Here is a 27,737-nt window from a genome sequence, read left to right as displayed (position 1 = left end):
ATTAGCATAGTACGCTTTCATCTTCTGACCAAAGTCACCCTGAACAATCAAATTATCTCTAAATTTAAATAAAACAATCACTCCCAATCAATCAGGGTTCATTATCGCTCAGATAATTTCCAATGCTTCTCCTCCCTCCCTGCACTCACACTCACCCACAGACTCCTAATACATATGTGTAAGGTCATGCACAAACAACACCTGTGTGTGCACAAGTAAAAAAATAAAAATAAAAAACTGTAGAAAACAACAGTTTTATACTGAAATGACTTTTAATTCCTCAACACACAAGGCACAGTTGTGTTTGTTTTAACCACAGTTCTGGAGACTTTAGTCGGCTTTGTGGGAGTTAGAAAAGTTGGAGTTCACTGTCTCCAAGCCGACAGTCTGCTGGGTATGTGGGGGCAGACAGACACAAACAAAGTTAGTTAGATAAATTGCTCTGGTCAGAGCTGCACATTATCATTAAGAGTCACGCCATGTCCACTTGGAACTCAACCCAATATAATGAAAAATTACTAAAAATGTCCTGATCTCTAGAATTTTAATTTATAAAACTGTCACTCAGCCATTTTTTAAAGGCCTTATGCATTAGCCGGTTTTTGTGATGTCCAAAAAAAAAAAAATGATAAAAAAGTCAACAAAATCCACAGTGTTTTGGATGAAAATATGAAATGTGAGATAAAACTGGAGCAAATCAGCCAAACGGAGATGAATTTTCTTTTATGTAAAACAATTTGACTGATTGTGACTAGAGGTAAATCGTGGTGCATTTAGCTGGCATATTTCACAAACAAAAATAATTTCCCACAAAAAAAAAAAATAAAATAAATTTTGTCCTTGAGTGACAATAAATAATTTACTGTGTGTGTGTGTGTGTGTGTGAGTGAGTGTTGATTAAAAACTACAGATTGTTGTGTCGTTTCCCTCTAGGCTGGCGTCTCGCTCTGAGTCTCATCAACATCGCTCCGTCAGCCAACGGAAGTACGTAGATACTTTTCCCCAGACAGGACTAAAAAGGAGGCGGCTTTTCTACACTAAAACACATTTTCATACTGCCCTACCAATCTGAAGCACTACTGCCCTGATCAAGGTTATTTCTTTTCAAATAGCAAAAGCCCAGGATGATGTAGTGAACTGATGTCCCCAGGCCAGCATCATACATTCCAGCTTCGTAACATTGGGTGGTGTAAACTACCTCCAGGCTTCAGCATCCACAATTTTATGGCTCTGGAGGTTACAGCTGAGCATGCTGATTTTTCTTCCTATTTTTCTGAGTTGTAAAAAATAAATGCTCAGTGGATGCTGCGATACGCTTTTATCTGGTCATCCACTGTCATCCCCAGATGTCCTGTAAGTATCGTTTCTCCTCTCTCAGCCCTGCCAGTCTCTTCATGGCCTCCAGTTGATCCACCTGCAGCTCCGTCTTCATCATCTCTACCAGGGAGTCGTTCACGTCCTTCGCCATGTTCTTTGCATCCCTAGAAAACAGCACAAATATATTAGGAAAAATCAGCAATGCAATTAATACACAAGCCTCTGAGGCAGCACTTCTGAGGCACAATCTGATAGTTTGTAAAACCAGCAAGTGCTGCCAGTCCAGAGGTTCATCCCAGGAGGAAATTGCTGAAATCTCTATCTTGCTGTTGCAGCATATTGGGGAAGATTCATCATCCAACAGCGATATCATATTGGGGAAGATTCATCATCCAACAGCGATATCTTTTTTGACTCTGAAAAATTCACCCTGTTCTGATGTTTCAAAAGTAATTTGCTCAAAAAAAGCGAGGTAAGCGGCTTGGCAGTGACGAGACAGGAGAAGCCAAGTGATGCTGGGCTGCACAAAATGTTGACGAGACTCTGACGTGGCATCCCGACCCCGAGTGTGTTTCACCCCGTCTTGTCGTCTTTGCACTGGCAGGAAGAACCAACACTGTTCAGAAAGGTCAGGAGAAGGTATGTATACACTATAAATGCTACAAACTGTATAAAAGGTTGCATCAGTGTGAGGACAGCAGCAGCAAAGTAATGAGTTATGAGCAGAAAGTTGCAAGGCACTTCAGCAGCTATTGTTTACTTTTTTATTAAGTTTAGTACCTTGCTCCAAAACAGCATGGCCAATGGGTGAATTCAGCTTGGTCTGTCACTTGAGAGACATCCTCAAAAACACGTCTCATTCAAGTTTTAACAGAAAGGAAAGAAATTACACTTTAATGTCATATGGCTTTATAGCCCGTATTCATACTCGTACGTATTCAGTGTTAATCTCATTTAAAATATGGAGACAGATTCAAGATACCTTTTTTCATTTTCCATCCCACCTCTGGTAATCTCCCTGTTTACTTAAGAAAGATGAATTCTCCTCTTATCAGACCAGATCATCTGAATGGATAATCTTTCAGAGCCTTGAGTCTGCCTTGCACTTGGCAACGCTCCGCGCCGTGGGCTCGGAGACGAAGAATTCATGCCAGGTACTCAAATGCAACACCCAAACACATGTTGCATGAATGTAACTTGGAAAGGTGAAGCTGCTGATTTTCTGTATTTTTCATTATTGTTGTCAAATCCTATTATGGAACCAAACCAACGAAGAATCTGTCCTTCTGACAGATATGGCATATTGTGTGTGTACATCCAATATCCAATGTAGCTTTTATGCCTGTGCCATTGAGCCACACTATAGCTATTAAAAACACATCAGTGGACCTTACTGTCAAACAGCTCCACAGACTGATAACTGTGATCACTATCACAGTGTCTGAAAGGATTTCATGTAAGGTAGAGGTCACACTGTGCATGCTTGGGCACACAGTTTGTCTTTTTTTTCTCCTTTGCCTTTTCAAATGGTACAAAGTTACTAATGGAAAATGGAGCACGCCGTCCTTGGTGGTGGAAATGTCCGGTCCACATGATTATCCACTTCTCTTTGGACCTCTCTTTGAATGGCTGTCGTTCAATCAATGCAGCACATTCATTCTGCCTAAGGTGGCATTGCTGAGCACATTGTATCTGCACCACCAGTCTTTCAATGTGGCACTATCAATCGATGGCATGACGCTAGTGCCTGCTGTTGCTCCCTATTAGCACGTCTCTTCTGAAAACGGTTCCTTCAATCTATCATATCCAAATCCAATTGAACTTGTCAAATTGGCCCATTGCCATAATCCCTATAGTCATAGCAGTATGTTTGTATGTTGTCGGTCCAAGCTATTCTCAGAGCTAAGAGCTACGCTACGGAGGCTGATGGGATTTCTTGGTTTCCCTCATCAAACTCATCAAATACACAATCCAACAACTCCAAAACGCTCTTGTGAACAAATTGTGACCTGCACATTCACCACGCTATGAGATAATAACGGAACGCAACAGAACGGAGGCAAATTAATGCAAAACCGCTGATGTGCGTGTTCCCGTCAAGGGCAGTTTTTCAGCAAGCAGTCTCTGCATTTGCCTCGACAACAACTCTGTCTCGTAACGTTCTGTTATTATCTCATAGCGTGGTGAATGTGCAGGTCACAACTTGTTCACCAGAGCGTTTTGGAGTTGTTGGATTGTGTATTTGATGAGGGAAACCAAGAAATCCCATGAGCCTCCGTAGCGTAGCTCTGAGCAGCTCGTGGCTCTGCTCCGCCGTTCTAAAAACAGCTTGCACCGACAATTAAAGGTAACAAACCTACTCCTATGACTATAGGGATTATGGCAATGGACCAATTTTGAACTATCCCTTTAACCCAAAGCAAGGGTCTTGGTATGAAGTACAACAAGCTGGTGAAGTAAGAAACACATTTACATGCATGGGCATTGGCTCTATCGCTCACAGGAACAACTCTCCATACTGAGTCTGTGTAAGTGGTGACTGTTATTAGTCTGAGAAGCTGCTTCTAATCTACTTTTCCCATATTTTTTGTAATAAGAAACATGTCACCCAGTGAAACGGCGCAGCTCACTGATGTATTTTTTAATAGTTTAGAACTATGTGGCATAGAAGGATAAGCTAAATCCAGTTTTGGGAGGTACAAACAACACACCATATGCATGTGAATTAGGAGCTGTAAATCCTTTTCTCTTTTTTTGTGATGCACTTACATTTTGAACAGACCTCCTTTTGTAATAGAAATAATTTATTTAAAGAGATTTCATGTTTTATTTTTCATGCACAGATGAAATGTATAGTTGAATATCATATTCCAAGCCATTATTAAAAATGTAAGATATTTATACAGATTAAATAACAGATGATAGGACAAGAATAACATAGGTAGTCTGAGTGGAGCCAGAAGACGACACAATGGTGCTGGATGGACATCAGTAAGTATGGAGAGAAAACTTCTATGGTTGAAATAAAAGTCACCACTGAATTGTTGTCGTTGTTCTCAGTCTTACCCGCAGACGTAGAGGTAACCGCTCCGTCTGAGCAAGATTTCAGTTACGTATTGGCTGTTGAGCAGCAAGTTGTGTTGGACGTATCTAGGTCGAGCTGCTGAGGTAGTGACCTCCTCCTCCTCCTGCTCCTGCTCCTGGTTGTCTCTGGAGAAACACACCTTGAGGTGGTTCAGGATGCCGCCCGTCACGAAACCCTCCAACTCCTCTCTAGGAAAAAAAAAAAAGAGAGACGACAATTGCAGAGTCACATCCAAAACATTTCAGCTCTTTGTAAATTTCACACAAGGTTATTCCTGTGGTTTATTCTGATCGGTTAAAATTGAGTCTTTCCGAACCCTTGAATTCGGAGAGGAACGATTCAGTTGCTGTTGTGGAGAAAATATCATGTAATAGTGAAAAGCACAAGCACACTTTTATTATAATCAAGGTGTAAATGCCAAAATCGCAGGGCAAGAATTCAACTGGATTCCCACGCTGACTGTTTATCCTTCATTCCACATCCAACAACACTCTCGTAAGATATTTAGCAACAGCTTCAACCAATCTCACAAGACATAAACCCCCCAAAAACATTTCCCATGAACAAAAAAGAAACCTGTCAAGCTCTGTAAAACAAAACACTGATGGGCAAAAGGTCTGAGCAAAGCTGTGCCAGGCAACCAATTTATCTTGCTTAACGAGAGAGGTGCGAAAAAATATGTGTTTCATAAGCAAGGTCAAGTCACTTTTATAAGCATCTTTTTATAATCAATCCTCCCAGCCTTGCAGTTGGGTGTAACCTTGCTCCCTATCGGTGGTTCGCTTGCCAACTACTCCTTCTTCTGCCTCAGTGTTTTTACAGGGCCCGGGGTGCTATTGGAAGAGAAAAAGGACGGTGGTGAGGGAGTGAGGTTTACTGTGGCTCAGAGCATCTTGTTTAAAGTTAAGCAGTCGGAATGAGTGAAAAACACACACACACACTCAACGAGTCGCAGTTTTAAGATCATGGGTGAAGGTCTTTGCCTCGGGGGTCTGTGTTTTGCAGGAACCCCTCGACTAAAAATAAGGCATTCTCCGACTAACGCACGGACATTGCGGTGTGAATACTAAAGACACAGACAGACAGAGGTATTGTCTTTGTTCTATATGCGAAACGCCCCGAATTGTTGCTTCTACTGCATTATTTATTCCTCACCTTTGATTGAAGACAGAGTTATTAAAAGGATCTTGTTCTTTTGACCAAGACGTGTGATTGTGAAATCTGTTTGAACATGATGAGAGCAACATGAATGACAAGGAGAAGCGCAACGACGGAATCTTCTTTTGTTTGACATCCGAACATGAATCATCACAGATTGATAGCCATGTGAGCAGAAACTAGCGGAGGGATGACAAAGGACAGGTGACACCTTGGAAAACTGTCAAGGGTTTTTTTTTTTTTTTTTTTTTTTATTCTGAGAGGTGAAAACTGCCAGACTTCTCAGTTTATATACACACACACCCCCACACACCCCCACACACACACAACAGCCTGTGGCGATATCCCGGACCCGAAAGCGAACCCAGCAGGTCTTCCAGTCATGTTTCCCCTGCAGCATGAAATCACATGTCATACAGAGGCTGAGAAATGGGAGGGAGGGGAGAAGGGTAAGTGCAGGGAAGAGGAGCGGGGAGGACGAGTTTGATGTGACAAGCAGCCAGATTGGCATCAACCTCTCACAGGGATGTTAAGTGCTGTGAGTGATTGAGGCATCGCAAGCTTTGTTTGTTTTTCCTGGTGGAAAAAATCATAGCAGGATTGTGATGTTGGGCACATCCCGTCTTGACATTTTGTAATATTTATAAGCATAAAAAAGCCATTTATGCAACTTTAAATTTCAACTCCTGCTTATGACTTCGGCTGAACTTTTCTTTAAAAATCTGGGACGCTCAAAAGTGCTATAAACTATGCTAAGCAGGCTTCTACAGTCTAAGGCAATGTGACATCAAATTGCACTTACTCTTGGAGAAATCCAGCCGAGATGAATGCAGGCAGGCCAATTCAACTGCAGGTATGTTGTTCTCATTCTGCTAACCTATTTAAATTGAGTACAACTCTTCACGGGTGGCTCATAAAACACAGACTAATCGCTTTGGTCAACACTGTGGGGGTGTTCATCAAAGAAGCCCACACTGTGAACAAACACCGCCTACTACCTGGCTGTGAGTTGGTATTTAACTAAGGGATAGAGGACACAGAGGGGAACAAACAACATCCTCTGTGATCTGTTCTTGTGTGATTAAGGATACTAATCCATTCGCACAATTTAATCCTGCAAAAGAACTCCATCAGTGCCCCAGCATTAAGTACATGGACACTACTGATACTAGGAAAAGCACATCAATTAGTATGTAGTCAGGAGAGAGTGAAACCAAAGCAAACCGACGTGAGACATGATCTACAAGTCAGTGTACAGGGCTTATCAACACAAGTGCAACACAACAAAGCTAGTAGCCTATATTCAGTGCAACTTAGTTGGATACAATTTTCAACCAATGCCAGATGGAAATATTGAACACTGTGTAAAAACTTCTCGTATAAGAAACAGCAGGGTTGTTGTTCAGATACACACCGCACTGAATCTGAATCAATGTCTTATCTCCTTATGAAATATGAATGTGTTCTTTTTCATTATTGAATCCACTTGAGTTGTAGTTTTTAAATGTTCAGTTACTTTAAATGTTTGTTGTCAAAAACTAAAACTCAGTATTGCCATTTAAAAGCTTAATATAAAACAACATTTGAACTTGTACAATATTTATAGGGGCTTTTTGGAGACAACTTTTTAGAAAATTTGGAGTAAGTAAGTCCAACATTTACTCTTCTTGCAGCTCTGTTTTTGTTTCCACCAACTAAAAATGTTCAGAGGTTTAGCCTCTAAATGTAGAACTATGTTCACCAGCTTGTTGTTAGCTTTATCTGGATGGTGATGGGCCCTGTTGCTGGGCAGCTAGTATGCACAGGTGTCTGCTGGAAAAGGCACTGATGTCCAGTAAGTGAATCCAAACAGTTAAAGGGATAGTTCAACATTTTCAATCCAACAACTCTTGTTGGATTGTGTATTTGATGAGTTTGATGAGGGAAACCAAGAAATCCCATTAGCCTCCGTAGCGTAGCTCTGAGCAGCTCACGACTCTGCTCTACCATTCTAAAAATAGCTTGCACCGACAATTAAAGTTAACGAACCTACTGCTAAAACTATAGGGATTATGGCAATGGGCCAATTTGCCAAAATGTTGAACTACCCCTTTAAGTTGAGGGTCTTTAACCAAAACAATGAGATGACCGCCTCTAAAATCCTCAATATTCATACATACAGTGACATAACCTTTGGCTGAATAAAAACAGGAGGAAGAATGAAGATTTCATGAGACACTCATTAGCAACTGAGCTATATTTTATCAACCTGAAATAGGATTCAAAAGAGAAATGTCTTCAACAACCTCTTTGTAATTTCCTGCCAGAGGTCACAGTGAAACAAGACACATGTTCTCTTTCAATCGTAAGAAAATAACACGCACACACAAAATGAGATGTACATTGGAGGTCACACTTCAATACAGTATGTGCAATATGCTGGGGGCAAGGTGAAGACTGAGAGCAGTAGGTCTGACTGTATATACAAAGCATTATGTGAATATGTGAGTGGATGCAGTCTTGGAACAAAGCGCCGAACAGACAAGAGAAACACGGCTCACCTGAATAGGTAGTCTCTGTCTCTGTGGCGACAACCAAAGAACAACCAGGTCTCACCAAACACGGCCTCGGGGTTCTCCTGCCTCTCCCTCTCTCTGAAAGTCAAACAGTACAGCAGACGTTAGTGGTCAATCAATACCAACAGACGACCAGAGCAGATGGAGGAGAGGAAGTCCTTCCTAGCAGCAAAGGTTAAAGAAGAGTAGTGACACCATTAAGCACTTTATACAATGACAGTACACTGAGCGCCACAAATGCCTAATGCACGGAAACGGCCGTGCATGCTGCAGCGAGGACATTATACGTATTATTAAATTTCACCCAAACAGAAGGATAGATCCCATCACTATAAACAGTTACACAAATGAAACCAAGGGCCTCTGCACTGTGTGTGTGTGTCTGTGTGGGTGTGTTATGTATATGCCTATGTGTGCCCAACTGTGCTTGTGTGCGAAAAAGAACTGCTCTTGCAAAAGTTGATTCCTCTTGTGACTTGGGAGTTTGGCAAAGTTCCCAGAATTCTTTGCAGGCGATGGCAACGCAGCGGCACAAAGCTGCTCTGAGGATGTCGGTATCTGCGCTGCACACCTGCTGCAAAAGGTGACAGCTCTCGCCCCGATAAGAACAGTTGACCCCCAACCTTTCATGATGCCATCAGTCAGTTGACTCTCTAAAGAGCCCAGCATTATCTGTTAGCCCAGTTTGGAAGGGAGGGGGGGGCTGAAGTGACCAAGCATAACAAGGGGCTGAGGGATACCACAGAGAGGCGCTGAGTCTACCCTTTGTGCTGCACGGCTGCACTTCATGGATAAGGTGGTGCTTGCCCTAAAACCCCATAGTTTGCTATTCAGGTACAGACTAAATCTTGATTTGTGTTCTCCAGCAATCACTAAGTCAAAAAGTGCTGCCAATTCTTATGCTTGATGGAGTTGCATGGAGAAAAGGGTGTTGAAACACTAATATGTTGCTGAAAAAGTGGATGAATCAATGAGTTCAAGTGAAAATCTGTCACTTAACCATTTTAACGATTAAAGACCACATATATAAAAACAACCGTTTGCGTCTGATCAAAAAATGTCATCAACTCACTCGCCCTCAATAAAAAAAGTCCAGACTTTATGAGTGTTTTTAATTTTAAAAGTTAAACTAATGGGTAAAAGATGGCTCTGCTTGACTCTGCACACGCTCTCTGTGGATGTAAACTGAAAAAATGAAGTGGACCACATATGGCTTCCAAGATAGCTGCCATGCAAAATCATCTCGTAATTGAATTGCTAAAGTCAGACTTAAGGTGAGGACAGACAAACTTTCCTTCAGCAAATGAAAGGTCAAACACTGAAATGAAGTAACAATAAGTAGAAGTGAAGTGGGACTTTCATTGTCAGCCATGGCCCTCTTAAAGGGTGTGGGTGTATTTGAGGAGGGACAAAAGGTACTAGAGTTGAATGATTCAATTTCATGTGCGAACAATACAAGAAGACAAACATTATCAAAATTCATACTTCATCATGGTCCAGACAGCACGATGAGGAGTACAAGGACAAGATAAAAAGATCTTTGACTTGTCAGTCCAAACAAGAGTCAGGGAGAAAATAAGTGTAGCTGAGTCTTTGTCTAAAAAGTTTAACACAGATCAACAAAACGTTGTTTCAATTAACTTTGCTTTTGTGTTATTTTGTGATGCCAGTTTCCAAAATGTTACTAATGGCAGATTAAAAATTTAACAAGTTTACAAGGGCATGGGGGGCAGGGTGTTATTCCACTTTAAAAAAGGCAGAAAACATTTCAGAACCACTGACCTACGCTTTTAAATCAAACAAATATCCCTTCTGAAATATTATTCTATTCATTGTGTCACTGTTAATTGGATATTTCAATCAAATGTTTTGCATCTTCGAGTTCACAAAACTGATAGATCTGTTTCTATATTTTCCCGAGAGTATAAGATGAACATATTTAGTTTTGCTTTAAATCATAAAACAATGAATAATCATTCGTTCCGCATCTGGACTAATTAGCCGTAGGAGAATAGAAAAAAACAACTGAATCAATGCAGAAGTTTCAATGTGAATAATAAAATAAAGCTTTGCTCTGTGTTAATTAGATGCAATTTGACCAGTTGAGAAAAAACACTTTAGAGGAGAAGTTCCTTTGAACTGTGAGTCTGTGAATGAGGCCTGGTAACAGAGCCGTCTGCCTGACTTGATCCGAACACTCAGATCCCGTCCATTAGCATCCTGGACGAGATTCTTCTGATCTGCAAACAGCCTCAAGTAAACTCATTTTAGTGGGCTCGTCTCTCTCCTCTCGCCGCCTGCCCTAAAGGAATCAATACCAATATGAAAAACCTGGATTCCATTCTGAGTAGACCACACCGGCGCCTTCCCTGAATACAAATCACATCACATCACATCCACACACTATAACAGCCTGCAATACAATCCCAAGGGAAAGGCAGCATCCACAGAGCACTCCATTTGGGGTCGAAATCAGAGGCGGTTGCCTTTCAGTGCCATTCAGATGATCAGCAGGAGAGAGGGGGGTGGGGGCTGCAGGAGAGGCTGAGGTGAAGACTTGGTAAACATCACAATTATCTCATATCTTGCATCCGTTTTCTTTCCAGCTTCGTGCAAATGGTGCTGAGTGGCTTTTAGGCATGAAAATATAACAAGAACTAAAATAAAAGCCTCCTCACAGCAACAGCTTGAGGCTTAATCAATGACATTAAATTGCAGAATAAAATCCGTAGAAGTTCATCGCAATGGAGTCAAAAGGTTTTCATAGCACAGAGAAACGCTGAGTGGCAAGATGCTGCAGCCTAATTGTAATCAGCTGTTTGGTTACTCTGATAAAGGGAAGCTCTGTATTTGCTCAAACAAACTTTAATACAAGTTGTCATACTGAATGTGCCAAGTATGCCTACTGGCATACGGAAGTATTGAACTGAGCAAACTGATTTTTTTTCCAAAATGAAAGCTTGTTAGAGCTGCTAAGGAGATTAAGCCTAACTACTCAGTTAAAAAACAATATTTGTTTAACTGTCACTGCTCCAAGCTGAATACAAAGACACTGAAAATTACATTCTCCATAAAATCCTCCCGTGCAAACTGCAGCAATCAATACCAGACTACTGGGGGGTCTTATTAAAACTCCTTAGCGCCACTAAGTCAGCCCTCTGACCTTCTTCTACGTGCTGACAGCACTACAAACTCGCACAAAGTACCTCTGTAAACAGCCGTGGTGTAACAGCGGGGGTGGAAGTTGCGGAGAGGTAGAAATATCGAACTGTCCCCATGTTGTTTTGTTGCTAACAGGACCTTTCTCAGGCCTCGAGGCAGATACGGCATCCCGTTGACAAACCGGTGATTGTTATCTCCTATCAGAGCGCACCGCCGGCCGCCGAGGCTTTGTTTGGAATCTCAAGTTAGATTCTGTACAATGCCGCGCACCATGACAGGTTTTTACAATCCTCCAGCACAATATGCAGTTGGCAGGGGAGGAGATGAGGACAGAGGAGTCGGACAAAACTGATCAATTGGTTCACATGAGTTTGTAGTCTAACAGTGAAGAGACTCTTGGAATAAAAAATAAAAAATAGGAAAAACACGTTTAAACTTAAATAAAAGAAATTCTAAAAGACTAAAAAAAACAACATTGAACTCTCAAGGATGTATTTGATTAGAGGTTGGTGGTTGTATTATGAAACAAAGCCTTCAAAAAAAAATCAATCAAGGTCTGAGTGTTTTGTTTGCACTGACAAGCCGGTCTGCAAGGACAGCCCCTTAATAAAACACTTAAATGTGTATTTTGATATCTCTCCTTCTTTCCAGAGAGCAGTGTTTGGGTACGGCGGCAGCAGGAAGGATCAAAGTAAGACTTATGTTCATATCAGTGTGGTTCTCACCACAGCACTGTCCCCCTGGCTCAACCTTGATCATTAAGCAGAGGAGTCTGTCTGTGAGCGGCTGTGACCGGGGGTCGCTCCGAAGAACGTGCGCTATCTTCGCCGCCCCCCTGCATCCCAACAGGCACAAACACCTCTCACCCCGGACGACCACTCATCCTCCCGAGGGGAATCTGCTGCAGACAATTCACCGCCTGCCGACGTCGCTCCGGCAGATGCCGTGTCAACTCTCCCAGCAATCACCTCGCCACAACAGAGGAGACATCCGGGGGATTTAGAGACAATTGGAGTTGACTGGGGCACAACCTCATTTATACAAAGCCACCCAAGAGTTAGACATGTCAGTCTGACTAAAAAGGCTTACTCCGCTTTCTGACAAGTCATGGAGGCTCTGGGCCCTGGTTCAACACATGGGCTTCAGCCTGGATAGAGCGGCTTTAGTCACATTAAATCCTTCTGGCAGGTCATCGCCCCGCAATCTTGATTCACCCGTCAATTCGGAGCCTCCGCAAAATTAAACAAAATGTCATGTTTGTCACTCCTCGGGCATTTGGACGTGAGGTTACACAGATTGAGGATAACTTCAACTCGCTCAGCTCACAGTCAATATCCCAACATCTGCTCATCAGCAGTGATTTAGTCCTACGTCGTGGCCACCACCTACTGGACTTTACACTTTAAAAACCAATAACACCTTTCCTCGACTCCTCGCTGTTCATTACATACCAAGTCATAAACGTGTGCATCACAGGGGGCCTAATTTGTTCCTGTTGAGACGAGTGAAGCATCTGAAATAATCCCCCGACGTGATTGCAGAGCTCGCCGCTAGATTTATCGCGCCTTATGAGATGTAGATGATGTGGACTTTTATCAGCTTTGAACAGGGTCTCATTGAATTGTCTCCGCAGATTACTTGAAAATATGCAGAGATGATGTGAACTTCACGCGCATCACTTCAACACTTTGAATATTCATTACCAGGCGCAGGAATTTTTTCGCTGGAGTAATCCGTGCCACGCAGCACATCATTCAGCACATAACCTGCATGCTTCTGATGCTTGACATGAACATTTGACTGACCTAGTTCAGGAGTCGATCTTATAGCATGAATAAGACTGGCGGAGGATCAAGTGCATTCCCACGTGTGCTTGATTTTTCTTGATAAAGACATGTGCAAAATGAAAGATTGCTGCAAACTATAACGTGCCTCCTGCTCGATAAGACTGTAGTGTTAAATGTGCCGTACCTTTGTTGGAGGAATCCGATGAAGGGAGCAACTCCTGTTCCTGGTCCGACCATTATGAAGGGCACCGACGGGTCAGAGGGAGGCCGAAAGGAGCAGTTCGGTCTCAAACTCACATGGATCTGAGGGCCAGAGGCCATTAGAAAGCATTTAAAATAATGAGAGTAATTACAACAATGCTGAGACGCCACTATGGGCTTACCAATCTATTAATTGATCTAGTTAATATTCTTAGACATACTAATGAGAAAACTCATGAGCTCCAACTGGAATCCATAGAGTCTGTGTTCGAGAGGATTTACTTGCTTTAATTTAAATTAATTTTTTTAATTAACCACACACAACTGGCCCAGAGGTTGTTCTTTTTTTAGTGTCCAATGCATTAAAGCTGAGCTTCCAGAGGAGCCTAAAACGTCTTGTACGACAGGTTAAATCCCTCATGCCAGACACTGCACACTTTTCGGATATTCTGCCGTCTCTTTTACTCAGGAGCCTCTTGAACTGGAATATTTGAAGTGAAATGGGCAGTACATGTCCCTTTATTTAATTTTATTAGAAAAATTAATCTAAGGGAGGCTTAGCCTAGAGAGGTACATGTATTTTTTCTCCTTATAACCGGGGGGTTATAACTGTAATACCACCTGTGAACTTTTGTCCTCACAAATTTGAACACTTAGAAATACATAATCCAACCGAGAGCCCACAAATTTGCACTTTCTACTTACAGCCCTCTATTTTCCAGTGTACTCATTACCTTAGGCAGAGCCGGGCTGCCAGAGCACTCAGGCTTCCCAGGGAAAACCAGGCCAGGATTGATGAGGTCAAACAGCCAACCAGTACACAAGCCTCGCCTCCCCGCAGGCCGCCCAGAGCATGCTGGGAACTCTACCACGTTGAAGACAAAATGCAGCTTTCCCGGGTGCTTAAGACAGGAGCTATAGTGATGGGACGACAGAGAGTTTGAGACGGCGGAGGACAGAGGTAGAGGAGGGGAAAAAAAACAATGTGCGAACAACGCAGAGACAGACGGTGACAAGCAGGGAGATGCACAGCGATGAAGTGAAAAATGGAGTGCAATACAGAGCAGCAGAGGGAGAGCAGATGGATACAGAAAGGCACATGTATTCTGAGGGAGGGTAAGCTCTAAACACGAGACTACAACAATGTGTGTAGAAAGGGTTCACGCAAGTTCATGTGAGGAAAAATTACAGATGCCAACAACTGAACAAAGCGACAGAGGCTACGGGGGGGTTTGATTCGATATTATTTATAAATCAATGAGTTAATGTGTGTTAAAGTACGATCCTCACTGTTTCTTTGTCTGGCATATCCCCATTCATATGGGTTCAAGTACCCTTCATCAACACTACCCATTGTGTTCTTTTGAATGGATATTTAAGCTAATGAATGCGACCATTTCTCAATTTTCTAAACTCTTTAGTCATTTCTACTGTTGAGCATTTAGTTAAAAGGACTATTTGCCTTCTGCCATCAAACGTGGTTGGTTGCCAGGCATCGTTTGACAAGTAAGTCACTGTTGTGTTTAAGACAAGAGGTTATCACAGAGTTTGATCCTGAATTCAAAACGTGTTTTTTTTCTTGGTTTATTGGTAAGTGAACAGCTTGTAATGCAAATATCTCCTTTAAGCCAACTGCTTAGCAATTAAGCTACTTTAAATAAACTGCGATTCTCTACATTATAAATAGCTTAAGCACGACAGGTTGGTGAGAGGTGGCTGGAGGCTTATTACACTTCGCCTTTACTAAAGATGAACATCCAGAGAAATGTGTGTGTTTATCTCCTTCCTTACCAAATATAAATAATTTTCATAATTTCCATTTTTTTTGCCAATTAACCAAGCCTCTCTACTATTTTTCCACTGCCCGTCAGGAGACTACAGGCACACCCTCAAGGATTAAAGTATCCCTTGGTTGGGAATAACTCATCTACACCATAACGTCTGCTCTTGCTTCATTCTGGACTAAAAGAAGAAAAAAAAATACTGCTGGGAGTGGAAGGAAAAATAACTTCCTGTCTGTTTTTCTTCAATAAAACTGGCTCTCCCTTTACCCATTCCTGGCTTCAATGCCGGCTGAAGCACTGTCACGCTCTCTCATCCTTCACTCTCCAGTTCCTGTGGGCCACTGGAGACCTCTATTGACCACAGCATCAATAATGCAGGCCTCTAATGTCTCTGCACCATCTGATAAACTACAGCCACCATCTCTCCTGTCCGTTCCCTGTCTCTCTGCACAAACATACAGGCACACAACCACACACACAAATAAGCAGCTAAGTGAGGCACTAATGAGGGGAGCGGAGAAGTTTTGACATTGCGTTAGATGTTGCTGTTCCACATGAGCTTTAAAGCAAACTTAATGGGCACTAGCTTAACAGGAAGAGCAAATCAATGACAGGCTAAGTGAGGCAAAGAGAAGGAACACTTGGGCCTATTTAAACTCGGCACAACCAGATAAAGACTACACACTATTTACAGTCCATTCATTTGTGCCGTTTCCTCTCCTCATCACTGAGATTATAAGGGAATAATATACCCATTCATAACACGTCGGGCATGGACTGTTCAGGGAGTGTGACAAAAGGAATTCATAACAAACATGGTTATTAGGTATAGTACAGCTTTATGCATGTCTTATCTTTCAGATAATTTTTGTTTTTATTTTTAACGGAGGTTTGAAACATCTCCAAATATTTAAATACCTATGAAAATGCCAAACTTAATAAAAGTCCTGGCGTCCTTTTGCTGTCATAATAAAATTTCTCAAATGTCAGATAATTTGAAAGCTCAATCCGCCACAATGAAGGAGTTGGCACACTAGCAGATCTCTAGTCTAGTGGATAGCGATGCATTTCCTGGCTGCCAATAGAGTGGGATCAATATGTATTTTATCATGCGTACTCCGACTCTCTTGTCTAATAGCACCTAATAAACAAAGTGGAGGATTAAGCGACTTGTTATGATGCATGTGCAGTGATAAAATAACAACAACAAATTCACAAAACAAGATTAGAACATCAGAAGATCAAAACATGAAAAAGAAACACATGAAAGACCAATTTCATCATTCATCTCATGTATATCTGCTCTGGGCTGTAACACATCTTATGCAATAACTTAAACAGAGCTAATTTAGTCGTAAATTATCTGAACATTTATGAACTTTGGGACAAAATGACCCAAATGTCTGGATTTTCTAATGTATTTGTAATAAATGTTTTATGATCTTCAGAAATACTCCATCTTCAATCAAACTTGAAAGACGACAACTGATTACAAGATTAGGGTTTAAGAGCTCCCTGCGTGGATTTCATTAGGCGTCAAACTTTAAATATCTGACTAAATGAAGATGGGGGGTTTATATTACTGTATATTTCCCTCGCAACTGAATGAATGATAAAAGAGCTCCATCTCGCTATAAATGATATGTATGTATGATGATTATTCCCTCAACCTATCATGATTTAGACGCAATTTCTGACAGAAAAGCGTAAGGGTAAAATAGAGTAATTTCAAACCATTTCCAGATCTGAACATCATTTAGAATCACTGGATTAATGATCAGGTTCATGGATTATTTAAATCCAGAGTGAGGTGTGTTTTTAATTGTACAGGAACACATCCAAGGATTTAATTCTCCATGAAATATCAGCGTCTTAATGCAATTTCTTAATGTGCACTATTTGTGCAGCTAAGAAACATCAGCAGAAATTAGGGAAAGACTTAAGCCTCTGTGATTATTTGCCAAGAATAAAACAGACAGTTGTATGCAGTAGAAAATGTATAAAAGCTCCAGTCTTATTTTTCTGTCACCTTACCTGGCTGCTGAATAAGGCCTGGGCTGCAGTTTCGGCAAATGCTCTGGAAAAAAAGCAAACACAGCTGTCAATCATCCTGATGTCGTGCTAAGATTTTGTTACACAGACAACCGTGACAGAGAGGAGACACAATAAGTGAAAGTCATCTCGGTCCATTGAGACGTCCTACCTACCAATCTACCCCCAGCAACCCCCCCACCCAGGTTTCAGTCTTGTTTCTAGGACACACTTCTATATTTATGAAATTACAAACTCAGGGTTATGGAATCCCAAGTGTCCAGATGTGGAGCCAGTAGGAAACAGATTGCTTATGCAGACCTTATTTCAATGCCAGCCATGAAGGTGCCCTCTTTTGGGTAATATGTTGTGCGCATTGTATCTGTGAGGAGGTGTCAAGAGAAATCAGCAAAACGTATATAACTTCTCCCGTTGTAGCAACAGGATCTGCCCATTTGCTAAGCTGTGACCGATGCAAACTACTGGACAAAGGGGATGATTGAGAGCTGCGTGATGTGCTTGCTATGCACTCCCTTGCATTTTATTTGTATTTCAGTGATGGATGAACCTATGAGAGAGAAGCTGCACCATATGTACCAGCCAAGGCCTTACAATAACACATTTTTCTGCTAAATTGCTCGGAAAGACAAACAGCTGGACTAAATCTGCTCTCTCCTCTCTTTCTGGATTCTCTGACATCTAAACAGCTCAGGGTGTTAGTGAGGCAGCGTCGTACTTAGACATCCATTTCATCTCATCTTCTTTTTTTTTAATGAAACGTTTAAAACTAAGTTTAAAAGGTTTTGGAACAAAAACATAAGACCCTGTTTAAATCGACATGACTTCACTGATTCACATCCTTCAGATACTAAAAGACAAAAAAACTCTGGAACTAACACCAAAAACAGAAATTGCATATATTTGGGTAAATAATATATGAATATGGTACAATTGTGAAAATTGTTTTAACTTCCCAGCTCAGACCTGATATTTCCCCAGTCAATTTTGAAACAATAAAATATATTCAGCGAACGAAAATGTGCCATCTCAGTGATATGGAAAATAGGTTTCATTTTGTTTGTTCAAAACATTTAAGCCAGCCAATTACTAGGAGAATTGTGTGTCAGGTTCAAAACAAAGCCCTTTGCCAGGGTAAAATTGTGGCCTTTATTTTCCTTCCTCTGCTGTTTGTTTAGTGCTCAACTCGTTTAAAGTTTTGCACATAAACAGATTGTACTTAGAAGGAAAACAGAAGAAGTGTCACCAGTGTTTATCTTTTGTTTCTGTTTTTGTATTATCAGATGTCTCATTATAATTTTGATCAGGGCTGCAACGAAAAAATATTTTCATTGAAAGACTAAGCTTTTGGTTCTTTTCTTAAAAATGTTAATACATAATATATTTAATTTCCCATTGCCCAACATAATGCTTTTGAACCAGCACTCTAAAAGCCAGATAAATTCAGTCCAAGAAAAGCACTTAAAGCGTCTCACACTTGAGAGGAGAAGTTTGCCTGAGATATTGCTTAAACAATTAATCGACTGACAAAATGCTTGCTAATGAATGTTCTGTCGATTGGCGCAGTCATAAAAACTCCTACTTCAGTCAAGGAGACTTAAATTCTGAGAAAGAAGTAAAATGTTCAGACGTGGGGACTGAAAAGATATTGGACTAGTGGGAGGGCACATTTTACAAGGAGAAGCTACAGCAGCACACTCGCCTTTTTGTTTTGTTATAATCAATATGCTTGTTGCTTGCAGATGCAGCTCACAGAGAGTCACTTGTGGAAAAAAAAAAATAGGACTAAAAATCTTTTTTGGACATATCCTCATATACGCAACCTCTTCTTTTTAGCCATCTGAGGGAATCGGTGAAAACACACACCTCTTGGATGAGAGGGCGTATCATGCACATTAACACAATCCTCCTGCAGCCACATGGTGCTCAAGTTGCTGCCTCCCTATCGCAAAGTGACAGTGCACGTCTGAAGCAGAGGACAGTCAATCCATCATCTGACATCAGTGCACCATCATGATACCGCTGGTAGATATGGGATACATCACTTTTAAAACATTTTGAGTGCCAAACTTTTTCTTTTTTTTGCAGTAAGAGGCTCGAGGATACATTTAAAAGTATGTATTTCACTAAAAAACAAAACAAATATACAGTGCCTGGGTCCCTGCTTTGTTTTTCAGAAGTGATCATTTGCAGAGGTATCATGGATCATGCTGCACAACAATATAATCTATATATCTCAAAAGTCTCTCCGCCTTGCAATTTATATGCAGGAAGACCGTTTTTGAGGGGAAAAAAGTGAGATAGCAATATGGTTGAACATAAAAGTTATATTTCTTAAGATATATGGATAGTTTCTTTGGCTGCAGATGAAATTAAGGGAGGTTGTTAGCATTAAAGCATAGAGAGGAATCCTCTGTGGGAGGGATTTTTCTTTTTTTATAGCCCACAAAATGCTAATTACAAGTCACTTCAGAGAAATGGACCTGCTAGCTCATGGTTCTCCAAATCCATTCAAAAGTTTTCCAGGGCATTTTATTATATCTTAAATGAATGATGTGGGAATATAGATGTGATATGTGGCGCATGCACTGTGACCAGGAAACTTCATTTCAAATTTCAAGCCTTTCTGGAGAGAGATGGGCTCAAGTCTCTTGAGATACAGACACATTCCCTTTGCTTTAGTTTGCTTTACTTTCTTCCACAGGTCACAACAAAGGTAAAGAAAAATAAGTAAACAGATAAAAAAAAAGAAAGAAAACTGCACCCAGGTAAAATTTTATTTGAACGCTGCAGTAAAGTAAATTGAAAAAGATGCTCATGGACAGCCTTCACCTCCCTGGGGCTATGACCTCAAAGTTTTCATCTGACACACTATATGAAACAATGGACCATATAACAAGGGAGCTGACTCTGGGAAGCAGGTATCTTTCTCAGTTTATACCCACAATTTACTTTTACCCAGCCTGCACTTGGCCAAAGACAGCTGGGCCCAGATATCTCTCCTCATTATTTATGGTTTGTGTATTACAGCATAATCTCTGATCAGCAAACGCCTCCTCTCCGGTCAGGGTAATGATCCAAGAGCCGTGCAGAAAATGCAGCGGTCCACTTTAACGGTGACACACTGAGTCAGAGTTGACCATTAACCTATGATCCACGCTGACCCTGTGCGCCTGTGTCCTTGCAGAGCTCTGTGACTCACCACTAAACCGCACCATGTCCCTGAAATAACAGCTGTTGCCCCGAAGGGCCTCCGACTCCACATTTTTCACGAGGGCACGACTGTCCCGATTGCCAATTTCTCCATCAGTTCACCACTGCAAAAAAAAAAAAAAAAGGTGCTGTGGCTGGCAAGCCGGCCAAAAATAACTGACATTGGGCAAGGCCAAGAGCTGTGACACAGCTGTTTTAGAGGACAACGCAACTTGTATGTAAAGCTGTAGCCAACTAATTTCACTGTCTGCTAAGTTTTAGTCAAAGCTTATTAGATCTATAGTGACTGACTAGCCAGCTATCTAAATGAGCTGAGAGAAATGTTAGTTTAATCCCAAACAGCTGGCTCAAAGGGTCAACTAAGGGATGGCACGCAGAAATGATCAATATCATTGGCAGGGGGGGGGGTATAAAAACTACACTGAGAAAATCCCTCTTAATTTGCAGCTACAGTCATGTCATTATAATCACAGGAACAGTGACACAGTGACTACATTGGAGCAATGTGGACTTCAGACAAGGAAATGAGCGTTGGTCCTTGGGGGCCCGTCCGATGTACACTGTCTGACCATTCACTATAATTAAATGCTCTCACAAAAATCAGCCTTGAGACTCCATGCTCCATTTACTGGGACTGCAGTGACCCCTACTGGATGAGGGAGTGACCAATCCAGCTAAATAACAAGGAACAGAAGGGGAAGACGTGACATAACCTCAGGTCCTTTTCAAAGTGAAGTAACTAGTTCTGAGGAAAATTATTCCAGTGATATTTTGTACAGGTGCGGTCTAAATCCCACTCATGTCAATCACTGTAATTCCCCGTTTGCTTCAGGCAATGTGAAGGTCTGCTTTTAATTAAACATGAATATATTATAATAATAAAATGTAAAACAAAAATATAATACTGTTTTCTCATTAGGTTCTCAATAAACATGGTGATTAAGAAATGTACCTGTGACACGCAACGTGACACGCAAATTAATTATAATTTGCATTATTTTTTAAATAATGATTCGATTTCAGAGAGTCTTACATGCAGCCAGTTAATGTGATCTAGCACAATGATATATAATCATGTTTTGCAGTGGGAGCCCACAATCAACACATTGTTGTGGCCTCAGCACCATGAATTCTCGGTTGTGTGACTCTGCATGGAGCTACAGAGGGGACACTGTAGCAAGAACAGCTTTTGCACAACACACCTGTTTACTATGGACTCGCAGGCTCACAAATTTCTGAACCTCAACTGAGTGAGTGAGATAACAGCAGGGACTCTGACCTATGAGGAGGCTGAGAGGAGGCGAGCAGGATGGAAACGCCGCGAGAAGCTCCAGAAAGCTGAGGCTCGGGTCTCTCACATACAGGTTGTAATCTGTGGCGCCTTGTTTACTGCAGAGCTCCTGCAGTCTCCTCCTCTGCACGCTGTCCCCCGTATGCTCCGCCAGCGCTCGCAGAAACGCCTGACACACACACACACACACACACACACAGAGAGAAGCAGAAAGAGAAAGTGTATGTAAAGTCACTGATTCAGGTCCCCCCGTTCACCACAGTCAAAAGTAGAGCCACATAATACATTTTCTGGCCCTGCAGCAGGACAAACTTCAATGCCACACTGTGCACAGGGAACATGAAAATAAAAAGAAACTTTGTAAGTTTTCTGGCTAAATGAAAATTGTAGAGTTAGAGCTCAACACCAATCTGGCTTTGGGACACAAATAATTCAATATACTATAATAATTTCTGCCACAATAAAACTGTTATAAGTTTGTAAATGCTCTGCAAGCTACAGAGACATTAGAAAAGTAAGAGGCATTGTTTCAATCCTTAGGCAAATTAATGAAAATCAATTAATGATTCAATTGCTGGAGACAAGCAGCAGCTCAAATGGCATTTCATTAATAGCAGTTTGTTATTCGTTTGTAGGTGGCGATTTAAATCAAAATGGACTTTAAATCAAATATTAAAATGCTGCTGCTACTCTACTGTTACAATGATCTATTAATAGATGTGTTTTGGTTATCAGAACTTCTACATGTTTGTCATATCTGTTTCATTTCAGTGACTCATTATAGCTTGCTGAATGTATAATGCAGATATTACTGGCACATTCTTGCAGGTTAGTATAACCAGCACTTCACAAGTAATTGACGATGGTGGATGTAAATGTCAGAGTCTCTTGATGACATGTGTAATATATTTGTCTCAGTAGAGATGGAGAGTCATCTACCTGCATGTATATGATGCCATTATTGGGAAAAGTACTTACTAAGAGGCTGTGGTTATTATCTTTCACTATCCTTAAAAATCACGGTGTTTAAAAATTATAGATGTTGTAAATGCTTTAGTAAAACAGATTAACTGCTCGGACTACACAGACAGGTGTTGTAAAATAAAACTCTTACTGCCTTGTAAGTCCACAGACAACACTTTGACCTGAAGCAATCAATTCCTGTGCAGGAATTTAATAACACTGGAGAAAGAGTGTGTGCAATCCCTACATGCAGCAGGGAACTGAAGTGGTAGCTGTTATAATTTCGACTGAAGCTGAAAAGCCTTTGTTATTAAATCAAAACAGGCATCCAGTCTATATTACATACAGTTCTGCATTAGAATTTAATTTCAAGATAAGTTTTTAAACATAATGAATACATAAATAATGCTGCTGACCACTGAATATATATATTAAACTTATAGAAACTTCTGGATTGCTGCCATATTCTGACATTTTACAAATTGTCTTCCTTTCATCATTTATTGCTCTGTTTGCAAAGACCAGTAAACTACTGATGCAGATCACGCTTTAGAAAAATTAATAGTTTTCAATTTCGTTAAGACTATAGTGTGTTTATTAAATAATAAATTGAACTTGCATAATAATAAAATAAAACAGTATGAGGATGCAATGTGAGCAAAAATGAATTCTCAGGTGGAAATTAGAAAGAGTGCGAGGAGTACAGGGAGGCGCCTGGTGATTTACAATCCACTGTTAGTAGTATAGTAATGGCATTTAAAGGACTGTTGCAGGAGTTAGAGAATGGTGTGAAACTCATGCTGACCACTTCCAAAAGTGAGACACTGCCAGAGCTCAAGGTGGTCATTTGACATTTTGATGCACCAAATGTGTTAATCTCCATTGCCACAGAAGACCAGACAAGTTTAATCATCACTCAGCCTTTGACCCAGACATATTAAATCCCATCCTGCCTCTGCTTTATGAAACCAAACTATGGACCCATGCAAATCTTTTGGGCCCAAACCCTGTCCTGACAGATTATTTGCGCAGCGATGTGCCTTGTGAAGTAAAGAAATCGGTGGCAAGTGAAACAGTCAAAATGTAAATGCGCTTCTGCATGAAAATGTAATACAGTGCTACAATGCCAGCTTTGACAATACAAATAAAAGCAGCTTGCTCTTGCTGGAAAAACATGACACTAAAGAAAAAATCTTCTCTCATATTATGCAGATACACTAAAAGAACAAATAGGATGTCACATGAAAGAGTGGCTGGGCTGATGCAATTTACAAGGACAGCAGCTGCAGAGCAATGTTTGGACATATTGTACAATACCTTTTTAGGAACACTTCTGATCTCTAGACACCATGTGAACAAGTAGAGCAAAGAAACGTCCTGAGCGATGTAAGATGGCACCTGGGCACCTACAGCCAGAGAGCAAAGAACATCAGAGAGTTGTCAAATGAGGTTGATAAAGACCTTTAGTAACATGCAATCATTAATATGCAATGTGCTTTCATCACACAGGTGCACTTCACCTTTTTTCTTGGTGTCTTTTTTGAGAGAAATGTGGACTTGATGATTTCTCTGGTCCTGAAGGCCCAGTCTGTGAAGCATGTCCTCCACCTCAGTCGGTCTGTTTGGGCAGAACACATCAAACGAATCCCCTGGCTGATAGGCCATCGTTGGGTAAGCCTGAGAATAATAATTTCTTTTTTAAAAAGACAAAAGATCTAAAGCATAAACTGCAGCCTAACACTATAAAATGTTAAAGGGATAGTTCAACATTTTGGCAAATTGGCCCATTGCCATAATCCCTATAGTTTTAGGAGTAGGTCCGTTACCTTTAATTGTCAGTGCAAGCTTTTAGAACGGCGGAGCAGAGCCGCGAGCTGCTCAGAGCTACGCTACGGAGGCTCATGGGATTTCTTGGTTTCCCTCATCAAACTCATCAAATACACAATCCAAAACGCTCTGGTGGACAAGTTGTGACCTGCACATTCACCACGCTATGAGATAATAACGGAACGTTACGAGACAGAGTTGTTTTCAAGGTAAATGCAGAGACCGCTTGCTGAAAAACTGCCCCAGACGGGAACGCGCATCAGTTTTTGCATGAATTTACCTCGAAAACATCTCTGTCTCGTAACGTTTTGGTAATTATCTCATAGCGTGGTGAATGTGCAGGTCACAACTTGTCCACCAGAGCGTTTAGGAGTTGTGAGATTGTGTATTTGATGAGTTTGATGAGGAAAACCAAGAAATCCTATCAGCCTCCGTAGCGTAGCTCTGAGCAGCTTGCGGCTCTGCTCCGCCGTATCCCTTTAAGAACATGCCATTAACATTATTCTGTCAAACTTACAGAGATGTCCAACTCCAAGAGCAGGGACATCTTGACTGAATCTCCTCTGGTCATCTGAGCTGCTCTGGATATGGGAACCTCATGTTGATTTTCACAGGTTAACCGTATAACAGCCTGTAAAAAAAAAAAAAAAAAAAAGAATAATTATGAGATGAATGGTGACATATGGCAGAAATACTGGTTTTATCAGCATCATTACTCATTACTCACCTGTTCCATAGTGTCCACATCCTGTAGAGAGACATCCAGGTAGGGAGGAGGCAGAGTAGGAACATTAAGAGCAGACTGTGACAGTGGGGGAAGGGAGCATGTCAGCGACGCTGCCAGAGCAGCATGTGGAACTCCAGCATCCCCGTTCTGTGTCTCCTGTGCTGATGTAGAAACACTGGCAGTACCATGAGACTGGGACGCCAACACAGCAGAAGTTGGCCTGAGATCAGAAACAGCAGTCCGTGTATCAGGAGCTGGAGAAGAAGCAGCAGATGCATATTTGGAGTCCGTGTGTACAGATGCTCCGACTGCCTCGCAGCTCTTGTGGTCATTAAGGCTGAGGAGGTTAAGTTGGACATCTGGTGCGTGTGAATCTGGAGTTCCCTTTGGTGAATCCTCCACATTCTCTTTCAAGGAATCTGTCCTATCAGTAGCCATTTTTGATATGGCCCCTTTGATTGCTTTCCACAGTCCTTCAAGCCAAGGGTCGAGAACCACTTCCAGCCTGGAGAGAGGAAAGTCCACACAAGGGAGACTAGACAAGTTAGCAGTGTAGTGAAAATATTTTACTTTTGGAAAAGAAGGTTAAATGCCAAATGTAAGGAACTGTATGTCTACACTTCATTTCTCTAAGGAACTTACCCTACACCATCATCTGCATATCCTGTCGCATAGAATTGTTTGGCTCCAAGTTCCTGTAAACGGCGTTCAATTGTCTTCCCACAGTTGCAGAAATTTGCATAATTAGTGTCTCCTAAAGCTGGAGCACACAGAGTAAAACAGATGAAGAAGATTTCTCAAGCCAGTAACTACTCAGCAAGTAAACAATATGCAAAGCTCTGCAATGTAATGATTTACATAAATATGCTGTATATATAAAGTTCCACATATTTACAGATGAAGCTACATAAACTCCGTACCCTTACCCTAAGTGTGGAATTTACCTAAAAGTGCATAGCAAAGGTGTTTATAGTGTTGAGTGGGGAGGGTCTTCTTCTTGATGCGCTTTACAAATTGGAGGGCATTGTCTGGAGGTTCCCCATCTCCAGTAGTAGACACAATAAAGACCACTGGGGCATTCTCCTTCTCCAAATTGTACTGGAACCAGTTATATGATTAATCAATGACTGGTGTTTCCACAGTCCACAGTAAAACACACAGGACATTGATATCCTCACAATCAATCAGACAATATAAACACTGCTGAGACGTTATTGGTGTGTTCTTGTGCATTAGTAGCCATGCTGTGAAACGAGAATAAAACTGCTCTAGTGTGCAGTAGCTACCTTCTCGTTCTGGTCCAAGCAACAGAGTTCAGCTAACAGCCCATGATCCTCGGCCTCCTCAGCTATCCCCTCTGCTATGGATTGAGCCTGGCCCTTCTGGGATCCGTACAGAACCACGACCCGAGGCTTCACTTCACAGGGCATACTGTGGCATCAAAAAAAACCACATCATTCCTATTCCTGAATGACATTTATTTTTTAATAGACATTTTTCATAACAGACATTTGTACTTTTTTTTCTAATGGAAAAAGCATGGATGTTTCAAATAACACCAACAATAGCACGACTGTGTCAGTTCCAGTCAGCTGTGCATGCACTATAATAGAGCTCTTCATCATTTTTATTACACCTGAGCTTTTCATGCCAAAATGCCTTTTGTGAAAAAGAAAAAGAGAACTAGAGAAGACAGTAAGACACATTGGCAAATTATTATTTTTTTAAAAACAGTCATGCTGCCTCACTTAAAACTTGAATTAGAAAGGTCATGTCACCAAAGTTGAGAGAGATTAATCTCCAGTCATACTATCAGTTTATACTCAGGCAAGGAAGGTCATACTTTATTCCTATTGAATAACAGACGTGTCAGTTGTTCACAAAGAGCAAAGTGCATGTTTAATCTCCCTAAAGTCCCTATATAGCTACAAAGACACGATTCACGTATTGAAATCATTTTTTGAAAGATCGGAGGTTAATATATTATAACAAAACAATAAAACCACGTGAATTTTCAGTCATATGATATGTCAATGTGACATTTGTCATAGCCTGTTTTGTTTTCGTCATCAGCTTACCTACATACTTCAAGGTTTGACTGGGTAAAGACAGACTGCCACAAAAAAACAACCTTCTTCAAATTGTGAAGCGCTGCAGCTCTGAACGCCACCATTAACAACCCGGACGTTGCGTCAGAAGTTGACGGCGTTACAGAAATACACGTGGAATCGAGCATGTATCTCATCTTTTCGCAAGTAAATCAAATGCAGCCACTTCATAAACACGGCAGAGTTGTGTATTTTTATCTGATAACTGACAACACAGGCAACATGCGAAAGACATGCCCTGGTTCGAAAACGTATTTTTTTTAAGTGGAACTGGTACAAAACTGTGTAAAACACCGTAATACAACAGGACGTATATATTAATGCATTTTTTACATAAGTACATTTTACAGAGGATACAGTCATACCTTTATCTGTGGCTTTTCAATCCAGTCCTCCTCTCTTCCCCATGTAATTTTATCAACACCGGAATTCTCGCGAGATCTTAGAAGACCGTGATTCTACGCGTCGGAAGAAACCACATTTTTGACAATCTATTTTTTGGCTGTACCT

General features: G+C 41.1%; 1 protein-coding gene across 2 annotated transcripts; it reads right to left on the bottom strand.

Moving 5' to 3' along the window:
- Positions 1–253: 253 nt before the first annotated feature.
- Positions 254–27,649, bottom strand: mtrr (5-methyltetrahydrofolate-homocysteine methyltransferase reductase). Of its 2 annotated transcripts, none has more exons than XM_085762668.1 (15): positions 27,198–27,649; positions 26,406–26,550; positions 26,064–26,217; positions 25,762–25,879; positions 25,120–25,624; positions 24,910–25,023; positions 24,086–24,242; positions 23,883–23,971; positions 21,591–21,771; positions 17,084–17,126; positions 14,000–14,180; positions 13,249–13,367; positions 8,101–8,193; positions 4,384–4,590; positions 254–1,481 (listed from the first exon to the last, which is right to left on the bottom strand). In XM_085762668.1, exons 1-15 carry the CDS (start codon positions 27,362–27,364, stop codon positions 1,337–1,339), a joined length of 2,418 nt encoding a protein of 805 aa, XP_085618794.1. In that variant the 5' UTR covers positions 27,365–27,649; the 3' UTR covers positions 254–1,336. The 2 variants fall into 2 exon arrangements, with proteins under 2 accessions (XP_085618794.1, XP_085618795.1); XM_085762669.1 differs by having other exon boundaries at positions 27,593–27,649.
- Between the last annotated feature and the right edge of the window lie 88 nt (positions 27,650–27,737).

Source organism: Trachurus japonicus, chromosome 20 (assembly GCF_045865225.1).
Source record: "Trachurus japonicus isolate A0001 chromosome 20, Traja_1.0".
Taxonomy (NCBI): domain Eukaryota; kingdom Metazoa; phylum Chordata; class Actinopteri; order Carangiformes; family Carangidae; genus Trachurus; species Trachurus japonicus.
This window is presented reverse-complemented; position numbering and strand designations above follow the sequence as displayed.

Coding starts and splice junctions, on each gene's coding strand:
- mtrr (XM_085762668.1), bottom strand. CDS start 27,364: ATGAGATACATGCTCGATTCCACGTGTATTTCTGTAACGCCGTCAACT. Junction 25,625..25,761: donor TATGCAGATGATGGTGTAGG/GTAAGTTCCTTA, acceptor TCCTCTCTCCAG/GCTGGAAGTGGTTCTCGACC. Junction 14,181..17,083: donor AGGCCTTATTCAGCAGCCAG/GTAAGGTGACAG, acceptor CCATCACTATAG/CTCCTGTCTTAAGCACCCGG.